General features: G+C 38.2%; 1 protein-coding gene across 1 annotated transcript; it reads right to left on the reverse strand.

Annotated features, from left to right (window-relative positions):
* Positions 1-479: 479 nt before the first annotated feature.
* Positions 480-23,253, reverse strand: pmm2 (phosphomannomutase 2). The gene is made up of 8 exons (XM_060840247.1): positions 23,069-23,253; positions 22,260-22,371; positions 17,467-17,543; positions 13,002-13,093; positions 10,892-10,991; positions 5,557-5,632; positions 4,430-4,545; positions 480-2,590 (listed from the first exon to the last, which is right to left on the reverse strand). Exons 1-8 carry the CDS (start codon positions 23,153-23,155, stop codon positions 2,486-2,488), a joined length of 765 nt encoding a protein of 254 aa, XP_060696230.1. The 5' UTR covers positions 23,156-23,253; the 3' UTR covers positions 480-2,485.
* Positions 23,254-23,395: the final 142 nt, after the last annotated feature.

Raw genomic sequence — 23,395 nt, forward strand, 5'->3', positions numbered from 1 at the left:
AATTAATGGACAGTGAATTGTACAGGCTTAAACACATGTGTAGAAACTTTTTAAAATGTTGAACTGCAGGCATTTCAAAGAGAAAATAGAATCCAAAGGGGAAAAATGTGTATCATTTACTCACACGCAAAACTAGTACTAAATCAGAATTGTACATCAAAAATAACAAAAGGTTAACTCTGCTTCAAGTTATCCATTACAAATATAACTTGAAGCAAAGTGAGAAATTTCTCATTTTATTAGTTCTACATTTAACTTCAAATGTAACTCTGATATCTGAATTCATTCATTCCTTAGTATTTTTCCAGTAAAAAAACCCAGTCAGTCTCCCCTTCTAATTGGTACACAGTTTTCAAATATTTATTTTTCAAAATGCGCGTTTTGAAGTCAATGAACTAGTTGGCAAGATTGAAGGAGCAAATCTACATATTTTTAAATGAAGGCAACAGAACCAGACAGGTATGTTTTTGAGTACTGCATTGATCATCTTTATTTCAAATGTACAATTGAACATGCTAATATTATGAAAACAAATTAGAGGAAACTGTGACCTTAGGGATCTGAATGCTTTATCTTTGCAGTGTTAAATTAACTATTTTGGTCAAACATTTCATTTACAAACGTAGGCACAGGACCATGTATTAGAGTCCAAGCCATCACCAGGTTGAAGAAAGTCACAAAAGATGAAAAGATGTCTGATAATGACAAACTCAATGTAACACTGAGAATAGATCTGTCCTTGAACAGGTTTTCAAAAAGATGTGACTATAGCCAGCTTTTTCTAAATTAACTTTGATCACAGCTTTATTGATTTGAAAGGTACAATATGCTTTGCAGTGTACAGAATCACATCAGAATGCACAAAAACCTTTGATCATGTCCAATTATGATAAAGAAATTTCAACCAAGATGTAAAATTGAATGTTGTATGATGTTAAAATTATTAAAATGTTAGAAAAGACAGCATGTTTCACCAAATGCTTTTTTAAAAAAGTCTTTCATTCAGTTCTAGTTTTGTCATTCCTGCCTTTTTTGAATTAACAAACACAAAGCTACAACCATTTAAAATGATTTGCCCACAATCTGATAAATATCTACTATTTAAAAAAAATTGTACAGTATCTATCTTAATACATATGGCTAGAGGTAGGAAAGTTAGGTTATTGTACCATGTTCTTATGTCTCTATTATAGATCATGAGAAGCATTGGTCCTGGTACTAACTCTGGAATCCATATTGTTCACCTTCTTGAAATCTAAAAGGCAATTGCTCATCACTATTCAACAGCTTCAATTCAGGCATTCAAGAAAGTATGGGACTTTTTTGGGATAGTGTGATGCAATGATATGAGTAGAGCTGGTGCAAGGCACAATGGGTCAAATAACCTTCTGCACAGGAATAATTTTGTAAATATGATTAACAGCTATCCTTAGATGGAAATGTAATGACTTCCAAATAGGGAAATTTATTAATTCAAAAATAGATCATTATGGCTTCCCAAAAATCTAATAATCATGAATCATCATTGTGGAAAATTGCAGTTATAATTAAAAATGAAGATTACACACCAACAGATGGTTCTGTAGATGGGCTATGAACATTATTCTAAAATCAGAACCAGTGATATAATTAGCAAAATCTCTGTAGGGTTGCTACTGTTAGTTCAGTTATATCTTACTACATCCTTGTAAATCTCAGTGACCAGCACAATTGGGAGCATGCAGAGTATAGGTCCTTGACTGAATCAAAAGTTAAGCGATAAAATAAAGCCCCTTATGAATGTACAATTGTTAAGTATCTATTAGAGCTGCTTTATTTGTAATTTAGCTAACCAGATGATATCAACTTGAAAACAGGAATACCACCTTTCTAGAGTACTGTTTGTCAATTGCCTTTTTTATGTACACTAAATGCTAGATTAGTTTCTTGAATATTGTACATTTGAGGTAAGTAGTTCCAGTACAAACAAATGCAGAGAATGCTGGAGAAACTCAGATCAGGCAGCAACTGTGAAAAGAGAAACAAGTCAGTCCAGTGTGACTTGTTTCTTCAGAACTGACTTCAAGGCTGAAGTAAAGTCCTACTGGACTCGCAACACTATCTCATTTTCCACTGAAACTGCCAGAGCTGCTAGAGTTTCTCCAACATTCTGTACTTGTTTCAGATTTCCAGCATCTGCAGAATCATTGTAACAATATCTTTAGACTCCATTCAGTCAGAAAAATCTACTGGTTATTTTGAGATTTAATCTTTACTTGTACTTTGAGATGACACTCAGAACCCACAAAACAGTTATTCAGTATTACACCATTAAAAAAATTTAAAAGTGCATTTGTACTAAAAACAGTTTTCAGCATTTCTGCTGAATGCTCCGGAAAAAAAAAGATTTAATCAGAAGGAAAAAATATTTAATTCAAACACAATTCTTCAACTAGATGATGTGAACTTGGGAAAAAGTCCACAACTGTGTTGGCATGCTGATCGCTCAGTGGAAAAACAATCCATCACAAATTCTCCTGGTGTCCTCTGGGGATGTCACAGAATGGCCTATAGTTCTTGGATCATTGAAGATTTCATAATCATTCCCACCCTACAAAAAATAGATTTAATTTGTTTAGAAAATAAATAATTTATTGTTAAAACATTTCCAGTCATGGTTGGCTGGTGATATTTTACAGTGGGTTCCTGGGCTATTTATAAGAACTGGAGGAAATTTACAAAAGACAAGAACATATGTTTAATGTGGGATTGCCCCCTCCGCCCACAATTCTCTCACGTTCGTGGGTTGGATGCTGAAGGTGAGTTGACAGGTCTGAGATGACCTGGTTATATTTAGATTCCAGCAAAGTCAAGTTTTGAAATTTCAGCCTAAAAATGTGATATTACTGCACCTATTTTACACAAACCATATCCTCCAACATTGTGGGTGCACAATGAGTGAAACAAAACATCCTACCTGTCATATTGATATAAGCATTATCAGAGGCTTTGGAACTCACCACTAAATAGCCTTAAGCCCTTTCTGCATATGTAAATAAAGGGTCCATTGCTTTTGAATCAAAAGAATTTTAAGAGCAAAATGCTTAAAGGAAACTCTAAGACATTTTAATAAGTTGCTGGTAAACATGGAATGAATTTCAAAGGTGGAGCCACAATGAACAGACCAGTGCTTTCCAGCTCCACATTAAAACATGACTGCTACTGTTTTTTTTAATCACCCTTCTCAATTTGCAGCAGGTATGAAGTTCACAGGTCTGATATAAACATGGCCTCCATCTCAACTGGTATTGAGCCTCCAGCCAACCTTTTCCAGCACAGAGATTCACTCATGTTAATACCGAAGTTGAGCAAATTGGCAGTAGTGGCACCTCCAGATAATATAGGTAGTTTAACAGTACACACATCAATGAAATTGTTCATCCTTCCTTCAATCCCCAGGAGGGCTCAGCGGTCTGAAGGAGTGATATCTTTGCAAATGTTTATAGGGATGTGCTGCTAATCCTGCATATTAAATGTGATGAAAACATTGATGATAAATGCAGCAAACTTCAAGTCAGCAGTAATCCTTTTTTACTTGCTGTTGAAGTGTATGTACTGAACAAGTTCAGTCCCTTATCCAATCTCTACTGCAATGAATATGCAATTGAGCTGGCCAAGATAAGCGCGTGTAGATCATCTCTAAAGGCTCTTAACAAGGGTCTAATGCACGAAAGAATTATTTATTTTTATTAGGTGAATCTATAGCAGTCAATGAAACATCCGAACTGTTTAAAGGTTTCCAATATAATATTGCAATGAAACTGAAATATATGTTAAAAGTACTTTGTACCAGCTGCCCTCCCTTTTGTTCTGTGACCATGGCTGCTGCTATATTTCAATTACACTATAGTATTCGACTTTGAAATGAGCAATAAATGCTGTCCTGCCAGCAAAATCCACATTGCCTAAATGAATTAAAAAAACTTGAGAGAAAGGAGTGTAACTTCAAGAATATCAATTTTTGGTGGCTCTTGCTTTCTTACGTATGGAGTAGATATTCACAGAGTTGGAAGATCTATTTTCCCCACATGATGTAGAGTTCTTTGGTCCTAATTGGTCTTTGCCTAGAAAGCAGAAGATAGGTCTGGCAGCTGGGAAGAGCATTCCTGTGCCCTCCAGTCCTAAAAAAGTAAAAGTACTTGCTTCTCCTTGAAGCTGAGCTTGTCTTCCCTGGAAAACCCAGATGTTCAACACTAAAACCTAGAAAAACAGGTTCAATCAAGCTGTCGACCTTATCAAAATGTTTAAATGATCCGCTTACCTCCCAACAGTTGATTCATTATCAAGTCCCTTGTCCTACCGTCACAAGTAAATATGGAAATATTCAGATTCTGACAAGCATTTCATCCCCAACCCCTCATTTGTACCCCAATCTTCCCTACGTATGTACCGGTGAGGTTTTATCACCAAAGAAATGGATAGTCTCGTAGTTGTCACTCTCCAGGATTCCCAGACAGTATCGTTTATCCCATCCATTTGGAAATACATCAAAACTGATCTGTCCACCTAAAAGGAAAGATGAAAACATTAGAAATTGGTTACACATTTCCACCTGACAAAGCTAATCCTGAAACTCCAGTATCTTCGAAATAAAAATAATGTGTGGAATGTTGACTTTTAAAGTCTTTAAACCAATTCCAAACATTGCTGCCAGGTATAAAGTATGATGAAAACATGAATAACAAATACAGCAAACTTTTAAAGTCAGCAATATTCCTTTCTTACTTGCTGATCAAGTTCAGTTTCTTATCCAATTTCTACTACAATGGTTATGCAAATGAGTTAATGTAGACCTATATCTCATAAGGATCTATATATAGAACCAATTGGAATTTCTTCAAAGGCTTTTCCAACCAGCCAAAATTCTGGAGAGATGGATAAATTGGATTTCTGAAACTCTTTTGAAGTTATGATGGAGTCCAGAGGCAGTTCCTAATTACTTGTTTAATGCTGCAGTGAAGCTGATGTTGTTATGTAAACAGGATTGAAGTGAGTTCATATCTTATCCACCTGAATGTCAAAATTCTAGTATCTGGTGTTTTGAGACTAAAAGCACAACTGAAATTTCATCTGGAGGTTAGGTTTCAAAACTCATTTGTAGATGAATTACAACAGAATGCATAAATGCATTTCATAAAAGTACATTAAAGTACATTAATCCAATCCAAACTAATTTTTTAACTAGGATTATTTTCATTACTTCTGGAACATGGCACAAACTTCTGTTGTGTAAAAGCAAACTGATCTTCAATAATACATCTGCCCACATTGCTGTTGCTATCTAGATATTGATCATTGATATTGAATTGATAGATATAAACCTCAAACATATTGAACTGCAGTGTGATCTTCAATTTTGTTGAACATACAAAATGAATAACTGACAAAATAAAATTCTGTAAAAGAATCAACAGAATTTTCAAATTTTCTTAACAGCTTTTCTGAAAATACAAACATTTTGCTTTACTGCACCCCCCAACTGCACAACCATGCTAATAGAAAAAGAATTGAAATTACCTATAGAAAAAGTGAGACCCTTTCCTGCAAATTCTCTTTGTAAATCGGCCACAAATCTTTCTCTGATCATCTTCTCCTGTTGTAAAATAAGACACAATGTCGCTAGTTTCAAAATGCACTTAGTAAGAAACATTTAATTGGATCAAATGTTTTCCATAGTTGTCAGTATACTGGATCACAATATGGGTTTGGTGTCAGATGCACTGACAGCTTTGGAGATTTTTTCACTTCAAAATTTGGTCCACTTGATAAATTCAAACTTGACATTTATCATTCAATGAAATTAAATTCAATTTGCTCATCTGCAGATATTTCTTTGCAGTTCATGATGGTGGTGGAGGGCTGTGTGTGAGCTCTTGCCCAGGTTTCATCTGCTGTTTTCCTTTAGTTTTTCTTTTTGGCTGGTTAGTTGGCAGCAGCAGCAGCAGCACAGCAGTGAGAGCTGGCCATTGTGGAGTGGCAGCAAGGTGACCCTCCCTGCATTTGGGGCAGTAGTGGCCTATCCTGGCAGCAGAGCCAGGGACTCCTGGTTATAGCAGGCCCAGAGTGGGCACTCCTGGCCCTGGCAAAGTGGTGGCAGCTGCTGCAGCAGCAGGCAGTATTTCAGGAGTGGGAACTCCTGGCATCACTGAGGAAGCAGTGGAACCAGGTACTGCTGGTTTTTGGTGAGGAGGGGGTGGCATTGGGGCCAAGGAGTCCTGCTTATTGGGGAGGTGATGGTGGCGGCGGAACTGGAGCCACAGGCTCCTGGTTGCAGGGCGAATGTGGGTTCAGCAATGGGACTCGGTTGCGGTGTCAGTGAGATGGGTCCAGTGGCAAAGAGATGGCATCTAAAGAATGGTGACTCCTACTTTGGTGGGTCCGGTGCAGCCCTCTTTGGAGGAGGGGCAGAGGCACCGGTGTACTGGTGATCAGGCTCAGGATTCATGGTGGAGGTGGCAGAACGAAGATAGACTCTTTCAATTATATCTTGTTATTTAAATTACTCAAATTGCACCAGATGTGGTGACAACTGAAGCTTTTCTCTGTATTTTAATGTATTATTCACTAAAATGCAAGTTACAACAAATCATTCAATTCAATATAAAGCATTCACTCTTCATTTAGAAATGGGCACACAATGAGCACTAACTTGAAAGAATAATCTGTTAAAACATCATTAAAGCTCAAACAACTAGCAAATTCCACATCAACTTTATTTTTGTTCTTCAGAAAAACCTGTGCAGCAAAATGGAATCTGTAAATGGCTGCAGTTTTTATTCAGATATAATTCTTTTAGGTTATTCTTTGAATTTGATTAAAAACATTATGTTCATTGAGAAAAGTGTCTTCTAGGAGCTACACACTTGTCGATCCACAAATGGTGACAAGCAGTTGACATGGTGCAAATTCTCATCAAGTAGTTCACAATCCAGTGGTCAGAGCTTTGAAGGAACTGCTAAGAAAGAAAAATGTGCTGTCTCTCATAGGAGCATGAGCAACAGCAAAAAAAAAAGCAGCCACACAAACCCTCACAATTTGAGTACAGTACAACACTGACGTGGGAATGACTAGTCACTGTAGCCTGTTACAAACGTAAAAACAACAAGCAAACTTAAAGGAAATAAATGTTAGGAAATGATCATGACCTTTACTTTATGTCATGTCTTTATTAAAGCTGTTTGAAAGTCAGATTTCCAATGGCTGGCAGTGAATTTGTAAACAGCATTACAAATGTGCATGGTTTATTTGTCTTGATTGAAAATAAAGATCTGATTGTTGTTACTGATCTAACTTGCCAATGCTTGCTTTTGCATACATTGGTTTTCTATTGCTTGAATGAGGTAATGCTTCTTCAATGTGTTTGTCTAGTGACATGCACATTTGTATTCAAAACTATCGGTACTTGCATCACTTTCTGTAGGCTATCCCCTCTAATAATATGTATTTTATAAAAAGCATTAAAATGTCCACTTTGTTTTGTCAATAGAAGCACAGTGATTGATAAAAATGTTTGCTTGTTTCTGTCAAGAAATACTCCATCTCAAAATAATATATTGGCCTGGATCTTCTGAGAAGTGACAATCAATGTTGGATTGGCTCACCGTTTGAACATTCCCCGACATGACATTTCCACATTTCTTCCAGGACCTTCGCAGGCTGGCTTTTCCAAAAACAGAGTGTGGCCCCCCTCAGAGAGCTTCAGCACAGTGCAGTGGAATCTGGGTTGAGAGGACACACCCACTTTTACAGCTGTAGTTGCTGTGTGGCAAGTTTATTGACTCAATTTGAATGTTAGTGGATGATTGAACTGTTGGGGACTGAGGTAGAGAGTAAAATAGATGTGGCAGTTGGGTGAGGCAGTGGTCAGGTCAAGGGTACATGAGTGATTGGGGCCAGTCCAGCAAAAGGTACAGTGTACATTCACCAGAATGAACCAGAGTGTATAAAGTTAAATTAAGGGCACTGTTGCTTAAATTTGGTTCATATTCCTCTAAGTTCAGAACTTCAGAATGAGGGATTTAAAAATGATAAAGCGATTTAATAGGGTAGATCCAGAACTAAAACAATTTTCTAAAGAAGGAATCCAGAAGAAACAGTTTATGAATTAAGCTTGTTTAAGATTTAAATCAGGAATTTTGTTCTACATAAATAATAGTGGGAATCTGGAAGTGAAGGACTTTGTATACTGGGTCTATGCTCAGCAAGGACTGGCTGGACCGAAGGATCTGTTTTCTTGCTGTATGAACCTATATGACTCTTTTTGTTAGGCATAACATGAAGGGATAAAGAAATATGAATCAAAGGTGGGAAAATCAAGCTGAGGCACAAGTTAGTCAAGTGAATAGCAGAATACGTTCAAGTAGTGAAATAGCTATTCCTGTTGCATTGCAATTCGGTATGTGCTGGGTCCACCACTTTTTGTCATTTGTATAACTGATTTAGATGTGAACATGAGGTGGTGTGACTAGTAACTTTGCAGATGACACCAAAATTGGAGGTGTTTTGGACTGTGAAGTTACCTGAGTTACAACTGGATCTTGATCAAACTGGCCAATGGGCAGATGGAGATTAGTTAAATGTGAGGTGCTGCATTTTGGAAATGCAAATCGGGGCAGGACTTATACATTTAATGGTAAGGTCCTGAGGAGTATTGCTGAACAAATAGACTTTGGAGTGTAGGTTCATAGTTCCTTGGAAGTGGAGTCACAGGTAGAGAGGATAGTGAAGGCAGCATTTGGTATGCTTTACTAGTCAGAGCTTGGGCCACTATTGGAAAACTGCATGCAATTCTGGTCTCCCTGCTATTGGATGTTGTCAAACTTGGAAAGGGTTCACAAGGATGTTGCCAGGGTTGGAAGGTTTGAGGTATAGGGAGAGGGTTGTATAGATTGGGACGGTTTTCCCAGGAGAGTCAGAGGCTCAGGGTGACCATTTATAAAATGATGAGGGGCATGGATAGGATGAACAGGTAAGTTCTTTCCCCCAAAGTGGGAGAGGTCAAAACTAGAGGGTGAGATGGGAAAGATATAAAAGAGACCTCAGGGGCAACTTTTTCATGCAGAGTGTGTATGAAATGATCTGCCAGAGGAAGTGGTGGAGGCTGGTACAATTACAACATTGAAAAGGTATCTGGCTGGGCATATGAATAGGAAGGGTTTAGAGGGATATGGACGAAATGCTGGCAAATGGAACTAGATTTATTTAGGATATCTGGTCAGCGTGGATGAGTTAGACTAAAGGGTCTGTTTCTATACTGTATATATCAATGATTCTTACGTGGACAAATATACCGTTAACCTTACAGATCAGCAACTTCAGGACAGCAAATTATAGAAAAAGTACATTAACCAGACCATAGAGTGTAAAGTCCAGTTACTACAAGCTCCACAAACATCAAGAGAAATGCTTCTTCACAAAAAAAACTCAGGTGAAATATTTAGCTAAAAAGGTTCCAATCCAAGTTTGGACCGGGGGAAAAAAATTCTTTAAGCCAAATATCTAACCATAGATAATCATTGCTTGCTGCAATGCTTGGGTACCAATATTACCGATACACAAGAAGTCATACATTGCTGTTTAAGGCTGATAATACTAGTATTCAACTGCAGCCCTACAGCATTCAACTAAGTTTTAAGAAACGTAGTAATAACAGAAACAGCTGAAAGTACATTTAATCCTTTATTGAAACAGTGCAGACTTTCATTGTTCTGTTCTACAGCATCACCATGTGGCAATGACTAGATACTGTAGATAATGTTGCATTTTCATTGCGATGAGGAGGATTTTTGGCTGGCAGAAAATTACAAGGTAGACAAATCATGGCCTTTGAATGTTGTTCTTCTGATCCTAGAGCTAAAATATCACTTGTTCTAGAAGCAAGTCTGAATTAAAAATGTATCTAATTCTCTGACATTCAGCTATTCTTAGAAACACTTCCAGGCTGAATGTCTCCCTTCCCCTGTGTGACCAGAAATGAATGCATCACCCAGGGGTCATCTGATCAGAACATGCTACAGTTGGAACATGATTGGTCTCTCCTTTACTAGCAATATAGTTCTACATTCTATTGACTTTGTTGCTTGATGTGCCACATTGATTGGCCATAGGAGCATTGGACCCTGCTCAATTCATCCTTGGGTGTTTTGATGCATTAATTGAATACTTGTCTTCAACTGTTTACAGTACATGGATGTATCCATTTTGGATTTTAATTATGGGATGATTAACATTCTTTGAACAAATTATTTTATAGCTAATGAGTTTTTAAAAATATTTCAAATATACCTTCTCATTTGGTAATTTGGAAGTTGTTAAAAAGTATAATAAACTAAAGGTGGTGATTCCCACTGAATACTTTAAGCGCGGTGGTCTGCGGGAAGGTTTCAAAGGGTTCAACTTGCCAAACTAGCAAAACAAAATTAAAGTGAAGATCTTCCATTTCCTAAGCAAACTGCATCTTACTGCATCTGTTAACCAGAGTCCTTTTCAGTGGAATTGGATGAAAGGAGCCCACAATAAAAAATAAATCAAATTAGCATTTCGGAGTGAAACCTGCAGGTCTTGATTAGTACATGGAGGCAAGTTAAAATCATGGGAATAAATAATAAAGACTAAAATTGTAAGTTAAATTCAGATATTCAACAGCATTGTATCCACTTAATGCCTAATAGCACTGTATCCAATAAACATTTTTTTTTCACCATATTGGCGAAAAGAAACCCTGCAGTTTTAAACCAGTATTTCAATCTGACATTATTTTAATTTGCTAAAGATTAACTGGCTGTCCTCAAGTCGCTTTTCTACATCTTCATTTAATTATTGAAGAATTAAGCATTGTTTCCAATGAACCCACCTTATCAAGTTCGAAGAATTCAATACGTTCTTCTTGGCTGCAATTTCTCCCAATTGGACTGATGTTCAGCATTCCATTACGGAATTCAATAAATGTGCCTCTGTGAAAGAAATGTAGCATCATTAAGTCACTAATCATCACGAGTGTTTAAATTATTGAAATTTTTTAATTGCATAGCACATCAAAATATTGTATTACTACAGATTATCAATTCGTTGGCCAGGAGGGACTTAAACACTTTGAAAACTCCTAAGATTAATATATTGAATACATTTTAAAAATTGATTTGTAATCTATTCAGGAAATGTAATCTTAAAAGGTTGGTCTGTTACAAAATTATTCAACCAAAGAACTTAAAAAAGGAGAACTACATCCAAAACAGCACTGAAATGAGCAGACTAAAAAGCAAAAATGAACATCCATCCGTGGCATGGTGTCAGAGAATAGGTTAGGGACAAGAGGGTGTGTGTTCAGGCTCTTTGGGCACTGGGTAAAACTTAATTATATTAAAGAGAAAGCCTAAAGGAGGGTGATTAGTTGTGGGAGAAAATCGAACTAATATCCTACTGGATTGGGTAAAGGAAAAGACTTGGTTGCTTGGAACAAAAGTTATGCATAATTTGAAGTTTAAATGGCTAAATAGTTATATAGAAGGTGATAATAAAAAAATGGGTCAGGATTTAGGATGGGATGAATTAAGTGTCCAATAAGTGAAACCACACTAAAGTTTACCAAGATTCAAAATCAGAGAACTGGACACATTAAAATAGAAAATTATGGCATTACAATAATTACAGAATCCTAATTATTGCTCAGTCAGGATTAGCAATGGAATATTCCAGGTTATAAAATATTCAGCAAGGAAATAGGACCATTCCGACATGAACTAGAACATAAAGAATATATAAAAGAAATGATTCCATAAGTACTCATTTGGACTGAACTGAGAAATTACGAGGACTTAGTCACATTAAATACATTATATATTGCCAGTGAAGAAATCAAAGATATTATTTATAGACAAGTTAGATAAACATGTATTTACAAAGTGTACAACTTATGGGGCTTTTAATTATTCCATTATAGGGAGGTTGGAAAAGGAACATTTTTCAGTGTCTGTGCCTGTCTTCTCAGTCAGTAAATTGATCCTTTAACAAGGGGAAGAAGGCACTACTTGTGCTGCTTCCAGATAATGAAGTAGAGTTAACAGGTAACCAAAGTTAACAGAACATCTAAATCAGTGGTTACAATATACATTTGCTCAGAAATTTCTAGGATAAGAATTATAACAGTAACAATTCACAGTTTAAACATTTGTAAAATGATTGTGGATCAGAAAGTGGAATATTTAAATAAGATGGAAAGGAATAGAGAGGAGAGAGATATAATTAAATATATTCCAGTAGGGAATAAAAGTGATGTTTTGAAAGTTGAGATTCTCTGGGTGCATAGAGAGGAGATTGAATTTCAAACTTAAAATTTAGCACTTAAAGGGACTTTAATTTAAAAAAGAAAAACATAAATGGAGAAAGCCTCCAGAAGAAGAGATTAAAAAAAACTAATATGAATGTAAATTAGCACTTAATGGGCGATAAAATCACTAATGCTAAGCACATTAGGCAATAAACAAGGAAGCGATATGTGAGCGAGAGATTATGGTGACAAGCTTGTAATTGAAAGGGAGGGATTGCCAGAAATAATAAATAAGTGCAATCACTCAGAATTTGTAGGTGAGTATAATGTCATACAGTATAAAAGTTAGTCAAAATTAAACATAAATTTCATATTTATGTCTGAGGATTCTGGGATAATCCTAGTCTTCCAAACATGTTAGGGATAAAAAAAATCTGGAAATTGTCAAATATAACTTATTCTTAAAGATAATGAGACAGAATAAGGTGGAACGTAGAGGCCAATAACAGTTGTAATGAGGTCCAGTTTTTACTCCGATTTCCATTATGTTCTGGTTATTACTTTAATTCATTTGAATACATTGTCAACAAAGTTAATAATAAAAATGTAAGAATTCATGTAGAATGGTTGCATTAATGTTGCTAATGAAGACAATGCAAACTAGAGAGAAAAAGGTTATTCTAGATAAAACTTTTACCTTTTTTTAGGCAGCTGAATCTTGGCCATATAATTTAGACAGTAATTGATCAGGTCTTGCAGAATATCCTCACCAACATAGCTCTGGATGGTCTAAAAATCATGACATATAAAACGAAAGTACTAGTGAAGTATATTTTATTTCATAGAAAAATAACGGGCTGGGTTCAAAGTACCTGGATGGGTCGAGGCCCAATAGTGCCTGGAGGAAACCTACACAGACACGGGGAGAATGTGCAAACACCAGGCAGTCATCCAAGGGTTGAACTGAACCCTGGGTCCCTCACCACTGAGCCACTATACTACTCTGTTTAAAGTATTTAAAAAGACATTGCAAACATGGGATTTGAAAAGTCCGGAGTTGAGAGCACAACTGAAGGAATTGGCAGAATGGGGTTTGGATGCATCTGACTTTAGTGATGCCTGTTTGTGAAGCTGGAAGTTGTTGAATGGTCCACTTAAGGCCCCAGAGATACACTTGCTCACTGACTGGTGGAGAAAATCTAGTGAAACATGACATACATTGTTGATAGCTGCCCATAAATTCAATGCTGAAAGTCATTTAATGATATACGTAAGGCAGAAAAGTGACACATACAACTACACAATGATGTGTCCCCTGAACTCCCTCATTCTGCCTTCTCAAACCTAGTCCAGCACATCATTCATCCTTTCTCACATCCCCAACTATCCATTCAACGTTATCCTTATCCAATGTCACAATTCTTCCTCATTACCATTCTTGACAATGTTTCCCATCCATTCATCTGTCAACAAATGACATTACTCTGACTCATGGGCCTTTTCTCTCTTATCAGAGAAGGAACATTTACATGAGGTAAAGAGCAAAGGTGGCTTTCCATCAATCCCTCCACTAAACTGCTGGGAAGGCTTGACATTAGTGGAGCCTCAGCATACTTAGCAACAGCAATAGAGGCTTCCATAGTAACACAATTAAAGTGAAGGCAGCCACATGACAAAGAACACCCACACATGTTGACTTGACATTAACAGCCAATAACCATGTGAATAATGATCATCTAAAACATTCTTACCCTGAGTTTTACTTCACACTTTTAATCTCCAACAGGCCTAGTAAAGTAGTTACCTTAGGTTTTTCAATTTCCAGCATTTGTTTCTACAAATCTTACGCGAGATCCTAGATCTACCAAGCTATTGTTGTGCCAACAGAGGAAGTTTACCCTCTGCCTTCAGACCTACGAGGTGGTTATGACCTCTTACAAGTTATGCCTTTCCAATTTCCTCTCTTCTACGGAGCTGCACTTTTACGAGTGTCAGGCTGTTGATCCTCCTGCTGTTAGTGTGGCTAATCTCGATTCTCACTTGAGGTGCAGAGTAACACGACATAAGCCAAACTCTGATGTTGATCTAATGGACCTGCAAAGATGTCCATGGAAATCTCCAAAATCAATAAAGTTCTCCCTCAGCACAAGTATTGTGAGCAAAGCCTTTGATGCAAAAGAGCATGCGAGGATTCAGGATTTACTGGCCTATTTCCCTGATATTTGTTCCAAATCATAGAATCTCTACTATGTGGGAGCACATCAGGTTCATGCCAACCTTCCAAAGAGTATCTCACCCAGAAACACTCCCCTACCCTATCCCTGTGACCCTGCATTTCCCATGGCTAATCCACCTAACCTAGACTTCCAGGATACCACGGGCAACCCACCAAACTGCTTTACCTGTTGTTGTATTTTAACCTGTTTTCAATGGCAAGTTCTGGAAAACCCTTGGCCTTTGAGTAAAATTGCAGAAGCCTTTTAATATTGCTGGAATTGACCTGTTGGCATACTGTAATCGACTTCCCAGCTCTTCCAAGGACATCACTTGTAGATAGCCTAATATGTGTTGCAGTTCAAATTGCAAGTCAGCAGGTGGGGATGGCTTCTTCATATGCTGTCAATTTCACTGGTTTTAATCAGTCATTCATGGCTACAAATTAGAATTCAACCCAATAGTTCCATACGAAATTTTTTAAAAAAGATTTGACTCCTGGTAAGCAGGTCCCTAGCAATAGCACAGTTTTAAACACAGTACAACAGCGTAATAGATATATCTACTATTACAATTTGCTGTTTTTAAAGTTATCAGTGCATCATGTAAGCAATAGGTGTACAAATTATCTCCTAATTTGATTCCCATTCAGTTAAAATAAAACTCTTTAGGTTTGTCCAGCAGAGTAAAATTTCTGTTGTCAGCACTCAGTAGGGATAGGTCATACTGACAAAAAGAAATGCCAGTTAAAGGGTTTCTTGAGAGCCCGGTATTCACCACTTGATTAATTTCTCTGGCATTTTAATGAGATGTCCAGCAAAAGTCAAAAGCTTCCAAAAAGTGAATGTTAAAGTAAACTGCTCTGTAACATTCCCTGGCATTAAACAGCAGGGTTCTGCCCATGCAAGTCAGAAGCATTCCAGATTCTCTTGAATCCCAAGGATATTTCACAGATGTTGTTCAACCAATATTTCTCCATTTCACATTTTTGTGATCTGAACTAAAACCTGTTTGACATCCTCTGATCCTGAGAAGTCCAAAATGTGTTCATTAGAGCTCAGTAATCTTGCTCCAAACAGAATATCCTCCTTTCACTGGCTTCTTAGTCAATCGGAAGAAGCTGATGTCCTTGGATGGCAGGCTGTGTCAGCACGGGCTCACCTCTGACCATTAATGAACAGGGGTTCAAAAGAAAACCGGTGTTAGCTTCAGTCATGAATGTTTTTACTTCCCTGGGGAAACTGTGGTTATGCACTTTGGTAGGAAGTATGGAGACATAGAATATTTTATAAATAGGGAAAAGCTTTGGAAATCTGAAACACAAAAGGTTCTATCTGCCTAGTTTAGGATTCTGTTAAGGTTTATATACTGGTTCAGTTGGAAGTTAGGATGGCAAATGAAATGTAGCATCATTTCAAAGTGGCTAGGACACAAGAGCAAGAGATGAACTGCTGAGGTTGTGTAAGGTTCTGATGATTTGACCACATTTGGAATATTGTGAGCAGTTTTGGGTCCTATATCGAAGGAAAGATGTGCTGGCATGGAGAAGTTCCAGAGAAGGTTTACAAGAATGATCCCAGGGATGAAGGGCTTGACATGAGGAATAGTTGAGCACTCTGGGTCTATGTCAGAAGGATGAGAGGGGAGTCTGATTGAAACTTACAGAATATGAGAGGCCTTGATAGAGTGGAGGAGGAGAAAATGTTTCCACCAGTTGGAGAGATAAGGACACGACAGCACAGCCTCGGAGTGAAGGGACGGCCCTTTAATACTGAGAAGAAGAATTTCTTCAGCCAAAGGCTGATGAATCTGTGGAACTCATTGCCGCAGAGGCTGTAGAGGCCAAGTAATTGAGTACCTTTAAGACAGAGATGGATAAGTTATTGATTTGTAAGGGGACCGAGGGTTACATAGAGAAGGCAGGACAATGGTGCTGAGAAACGTACAGTCACGACTGAATGAAGGAGCGGACTTGGTAGGCCGAATGGTCTAATTCTGCTCCTCTATCTTATGGACTTATGTGAATCAAGTAGTGAATAAAGAACACCCAAGAAATCTCTTTAAATAGCATTTTAAGTGCTTGCTTAAAGCCTAAGATCACTGCCTTTAACCACTTAAATATCATTCCAATTTAGTTAGAGTTAAATAACAGCATTCTTCAGAGGAATCCAAATAAGTTTTGCACAACTCATGTAAGCTATGTTTTAGAATTTGAGGAGCACTGGTTTTTGTTAAAAAGCCACAACAGTCAGAGCCCAGAAATTCTCATCCCTGATGATTCCAGATAGCGCCATGCAAGATAGCTCAACTTTTGTTTTACAATGATGATTTATATCGGAGAATATAAAATTAGTGACGAAGATGAAAATTAGAAACAGATTTTACATCATTACTGTATACTTTTGTTACAATCTAATACATATGGTGAATTTTAGATTTTTACACTAGCAATTCTTTGCTGTTTTTATTTCATTGATGCGGAACCTAATATGAACAATAAATGCCGGCCAACCTGTGACACCCGTGTTCCAATAATGAATAAAACAAAAAGTAAGAGAATGAGACAAATAAAATTTGATCAGCAGCAAAAATAATATTGGCATTCATGTCTATTAAAATAGGACAAATGTTGAAAGTTTCATAACTGAGTTTTCAAAAGAAAATTATTAGTTCAATTTCCAGCTGATCAGTAATGCTGAGTGCATAAATTGCTGCTGCTGCATATTTTTAGCTAAAAGCTTTGTACACACATTTTCCAGTGCTGTGTCAGCGTGAAAGATTAAACAAGCTCCTTTTACATTTCTGTATTTGAGAAAGGAGGATCAGAATAAGCTAGTTCAACAAATCAAAAACAAGCATCTCCTGGGGATAAGCATATATTAATAATAAAAAGGGCATTATTTCACCCTAAACACATGCAGGTGAATTTCAGTATTGAGAAAACGTACCTGTTTCGCAAAAAACTTGCCAGCTTTATATGCAACTAAGCCATTTTCAGCGAATACGTAATCGACTTTGCAAACAACTGCAAGGAAAATAGAACAGATGTTTTAGAATAACAACCGAGCCATTCATTTTTCTGAGGCCATAATGCAATAAATCTCTGTACAGGCGACCAATTAACTTAAATGGCATAGTTTGCTTCAGTTGTTGATTCAACTCTGAACAGCATACCACCTATTGACCAGTGACTTAAAGATGAAATACAAAAAAATTAGACCAGTCACTAAATATGTTGCATTAAAAAATATCTTGTAACATACAACTGCAAATTAAATCACATTATGTTCAATATAATCATGCCTTGTAAAGTTGGCAGTTTTCCAGCACCACTCTAATCTAGACTCAGGTTCACAAAAGATGCATGGAGGATTAAGCAATTGTCCAAAGACACACACAAACATTTCTATGCCATGGTCACTAGCAAGTAATGAGATATAGGAAATGATTGATAATCCTGCTTCCTCAGTTAGGGGAAAGAAAACCAATTACACCATTAACCCCACAACAGCAACAAGATATTGATTGCATATTTTGAAAAACATTTGGCTGCATATACTTATCTAGGAATGTAAATTGTATAAACTGTGGAGATATCCTGTTGAGTGCCAGTAACATAAACAAGGTATGGCAAAGATGGCAATCTATCGAGGTTTGATTTGACAGCCTGCCTTTCTATTCTAGTTTTTCCAAGAATTAGACACAAGGTTGTTTTATGTTCAAACAGATCAGCTCAAGGGGCAATAAAGCTGATTTCTAGAGGGATCTTGTGATACAGTGATAGTGTTCCTACAATGGGGCCAGGAGTCCTAGGAGCAATTCCCACTTCCTCAAGAGATATGCAACAACAACTCTGAACTGGTGAATTAGAACATATAAAAAAAGACCCAGGTTCTCAGTGGAGACAGTGGCATAGCAGTCATGTTACTGGACTTGTAATGCAGAGCCTCAAGCTATAAGACTCTGGGAACTTGAGGTGCTTTTCCATCATGGCAACTGGTCAAATCTAAATTCAATAAAAAAATCTGAAAAGCCAGCCTAATGGCAACCATGTAACCATATTGATTGTCATAATACCTACCGGATCCACTAATATCCTTCTAAATAATTTACTTAATTAAGGAGACAAGTGATTTGGTGTTAAGAGGTGAGTTCTTAAAAATTTTAAAATAAGCTAACTTTTTCACCAACGTCCTCAAAGCATTTATAGGAAGGTGGGCACTTCGGAGGTTGGAATGCATTAATTTAATCCTCTCTTCCCCTATTTTTGTTATTGCTGCACTGCCAAAAAAAAAGGTTAGAAAGGTAAAATTAGTGGCTGTTTATTTAATTGCACATTGTTTTCAGAATAAAATAGATTAATGCCACAAATAGAGCTTGTTGAATGCGATTTTCAGACTGTTAGAGAATCAAAGCTGGGAGCTAAAAATTCAGGGATATGTGACTTTTTCAAAGGACAGCCAGGGAGGAAAAGGTGGAGGATTGGGTAGACTGAGCAAGTAATTTATAAACATACAATAAGAGCTTCTTTAAAGATAAACAAAGAAGGAAGGGAGAAGCCAGAGTGAACGTATGTCCCTCAGATAACAAGGCTGGGGAAATAATAATGAAAAACCAGGAACTAGGAGAAGATCTCTGCTAGCAAAAATACTAAATGACTAAGGGAAAAAGGTGGAGAGGAAATAAATACAAAAATGTAATAGCTACAGAAAATGTACTAGGGAACCTAATGGGGCTATAGGCCAATAGTCCTGATAGGTTGTATCTTGTTAAAGGAAGTAGCTGCAGATGTAGTGGTTGCACTGGTAGCAATCTTCAAGGAATCCTTATATTCCAGAAAAGTTCCAGGGGATTGGAAAACTACCAATGTGGCACTCTTATTCAGAAAGGGATGAAACAAAAACATAATTATATGCAAATAATCTCTCTTCTGTCATTGATAAACCTTTAAAGTTTGTTGTAAAAGCTTTAACAGCAGAGCATTTAGAAATAAGTAATATAATCAAGTAGAGCCAGCATGGCTTCATGAAGCGGAAACTATACCTGACAAATTTCTTCGAATTATTTGAAGAGATACCAAGCAGAATAGACAACGGGGAACCAGTAGGCATAATATATTTAGATTTCCAAGAGGACTTTGATGTTGCTTAATAAGAGCCAATGAGTTGGGTATAGTAAATTAACATGGACAGAGGATTGGCTAATTAATAGAAGACAGAACGGTGGGATTAAAAGAAGCATTTTCAGGTTGCCAGATTATAACTAGCAGAGTGTCACATGGATCAGTGCTGGGGCAATCAAAGCTCATTGGCATATAATTATCTGTTTTTGTCTTCTCTCTTTCTGAATAAGAGTGTCATGCTGGTAGTTTTCCAATCCCAATCCCCTGGAACTTTTCTGGAATATGGAGATTAATGACTTGGATGAAGGAAGTGAATGTACTAATTATATATGACAAAAATAGGTAGGAAGGCAAATAGTGAGAATGACACAGAATCTACAGGGAGGGGTAGACAGGTAAAATGAGTGGGAAAAATTGGCATGTGGAAGATAATTTTGGAAAATGTGCAGTTAAGCACTTGAACAGGAATAGACAACTTGAATATTAGTTAAATGGAGAAGGAATGCAGAAATTTGCAGCATAGAAACTGCAACCACACAAGTTCAGCAGGGAACAGGGAGGCAAATAGAATGTTGGTCCTTAATTCAAATGGAATGGAGCATATAAACAGGGCAATCTTGCTAAAAGAATACAAGGCACTAGTTAGACCACACCTAGAATCCTACGAACAATTTTGATCCTCTTTTCTATAACAGATATACCAGCAGAGGAGGCAGCCCAGAGAAGGTTCATGAGAATGATCTCAGGCATGGAAGGAATTTCTTGTGAGGCGAGGTTAAGCCTGTACTCATTGAAACTTAGAAGAATGAGAGACAACCTCATTGAAACATACAAGATTCTTAGGGATTTCACAGGGTAGGTGCAGAGAGTTGTTTCCCCATAAGGCAGAGTATAAGATCAGAGGGCACAATTGGGCCAAATGGCCTGCTTCCACATTGTAGGGGTTCTATGATTCCAAAAGTGGATACACATTTAAGTCACATGAGGAGGAATTTCTTCTCCCAGAGGGTAGTGAATATGTGGAATTCTTTGCTGCAGAAGGCTGTACAGGCTCAGTTGTATATCCAAGCATAGATACAAGGGCTATGGGGAGAAGGCAGGAATTGGAGTTGAGGAGTATCAGATCATCCATTGAATGGCAAAGTAGTCTTGATGGCTGAACGGCCTACTCCTCCTCCAATATCTTATTGTCCTGTAACCTCTATTTCTGTTCAAGTTTCACTAATTGAATCAATTTTGGTTGGCTAATTGGGCACCCCTAAAGCTTCAGCTTCCCTGTATCTGAAGGTAAACTTCAAAGTTGCAACGGGGGGTATGGGTTTGTCTCTTGGTATTAACCTTCTGACTTGGTGCATCATGTCAAGACCAATGAGTCTATATTTGATATCTTTAATGAGATATTTCAAGTGCAGCGCTGAAAATGTGTTGCTGGAAAAGCGCAGCAGGTCAGGCAGCATCCAAGGAACAGGAAATTCGACGTTTCAGGCATAAACCCTTTATCAGGAACCAAGTGCAGACTCAGTTCAAGACTATAACAATGAGTAACTACTATTTATTGTACATGTTTTTTTATCTTTGAATTATCTATGAGATCTATAATGTGTGTTATTAGGAACCATCATTTAGTGAGTTCACAATACTGGATTAAAGTTATAAAATCCACAACAAAGTGGCACATGGCCTCTGGGGAAGCATGTCTCAGGTGGCTTGGGACTGAACCATCTATTTTGTCCTCAATGTATTTCAATTTAAGCCAAAGTTAATTTAAATATTGATAACTAGAGAATGCCCACGTTGAACAGCAGCTTAAAGATAAAGGATCGTCTTTTTAAGATGGTGATGAGGATGGCTGTCAGCAACGTTCCCTCAAAGCCGTATGCTGACTGATGTACCAACGTATTTGGAGGTCTGCACAATGGCAGGAGAAATTAGAGGAAACACAAGATGCTAGTCTTTGGAATTCTATTCCCCAGACGGCCATGGAGGCTGATTATATTAGAGAAATTAGGATTAACAATGGAATTCAGGGTAACGGGAATAGGCAAGGAGGTCGCTTTGAGGTCGCAACAGCATCAGCCACCTTATCGAATGGCAGAGCAGGCTTAGGCTGAATAGCCTTCTCCTATTTATTATCACATTCATATTGTAACCTCTGAAAGGTAAATTCAGATAAAACAGAACCTTTGATAAGCAGAACTGCAGTTTGAGGCAAATAGCACAAATTGAGCTCTGACCAATTGGAAACTTCATGCTGAATAATTACAGCATAAGGCTATTGCTGTGTCTGTCTGCCGGAGTGTTTTCACTTGTAACTGGAATGTGCCTCCAAAATGTCCTATTTACTGACTAGTACACTGTAAACCCAGCTGCCGGAATTGCCACGTCGTCTTTGCTATTCTGATTGGTTATATCAGCACACTGCTTTCAACATCATTTAGGGGGAACTAACTTTCAGTTTTGCACAGGGCAGAGAGATTTCTTTTCAAAATCGAATGGCATAGATAAGTCACAGGCGTTGAGGGTTAGTAACAAGTTCAAAAAGCGATCTGGAGCAAGGTGTACAAAATCTAGCGCTGGTCTCCTTCTCGCCCATGGTCTTATTCAAAAGTAAAGACTCACCATCATCTCCGAGCTGCTCCTTGATTTTATCGAAATCAGAACCGCCCACAACACCAATTTTCACCTTTTCCCTTAAACGTTGTATATATTCATCCATCTCCGGAGTGATTTTCTAAAGGTGACATTAAGGGAAGGAAACAGCAGGGTGTAAATAAATGAAAGATGCTGCATTAAAAAGGCCATAATTCCCGAACTAAATACATATCCATTGTATAGACATGTATTTTAAATGGCAAGCTCTCTGAAACAAGGCGCCTCAAAACATCGACCGGAGGTTAGACAGGGCAATTAATTCATTTTTAAAAGTTTTGCTTAAGGTTCGATTCTTTTCATTAGTTTTTTTTGTTTCTAAAGAGGGATTTTGTTTATTGGACAATACCTGCGGTTTTATTAAAGAGAAAGCATCAATTATGAGGAACTCAAAACGAATGGATCTAACCCCGGTCACAGACCGACCCCGGGATCCACTCTCCCCCCCCCCCCGGTCACAGACAGACCCCGGGATCCACTCTCCCCCCCCCCCGTCACAGACCGACCCCGGGATCCACTCTCCCCCCCCCCCGGTCACAGACAGACCCCGGGATCCACTCTCCCCCCCCCCCGTCACAGACCGACCCCGGGATCCACTCTCCCCCCCCCCCCCGGTCACAGACAGACCCCGGGATCCACTCTCCCCCCCCCGGTCACAGACCGGCTCCGGGATCCACTCCTCCTCCCCCCCCCGGTCACAGACCTGTTGGGGGATTCTTATCTCCACTGACCAGGGCTCTGACCGAGGACACCGCACCCCGTGCAGTCTGAGGCCCTACCTGCCGGGGTTTCGTGAGGGTCCCATCCACATCAAAGAGGCACAGGGACCTGCCGCTTCCGTCGCCGCCCCTCTCCGCCGCTGCCATCTTTGCTGCTCGTTGACCCACCGGAAAGGCTCAGTGCGTCGGCGCCATCGAGCTGGGTGCTGGGAGTTGTAGTCCCTGACGATGAGCTGGGGAGTAAAAAATGAGGTCTGCAGATGCTGGAGATCACAGCTGCAAATGTGTTGCTGGTCAAAGCACAGCAGGTTAGGCAGCATCTCAGGAATAGAGAATTCGACGTTTCGAGCATAAGCCCTTCATATTCCTGATGAAGGGCTTATGCTC

This window comes from Hemiscyllium ocellatum, chromosome 20 (genome assembly GCF_020745735.1).
Source record: "Hemiscyllium ocellatum isolate sHemOce1 chromosome 20, sHemOce1.pat.X.cur, whole genome shotgun sequence".
NCBI classification, from domain to species: Eukaryota; Metazoa; Chordata; class Chondrichthyes; order Orectolobiformes; family Hemiscylliidae; genus Hemiscyllium; species Hemiscyllium ocellatum.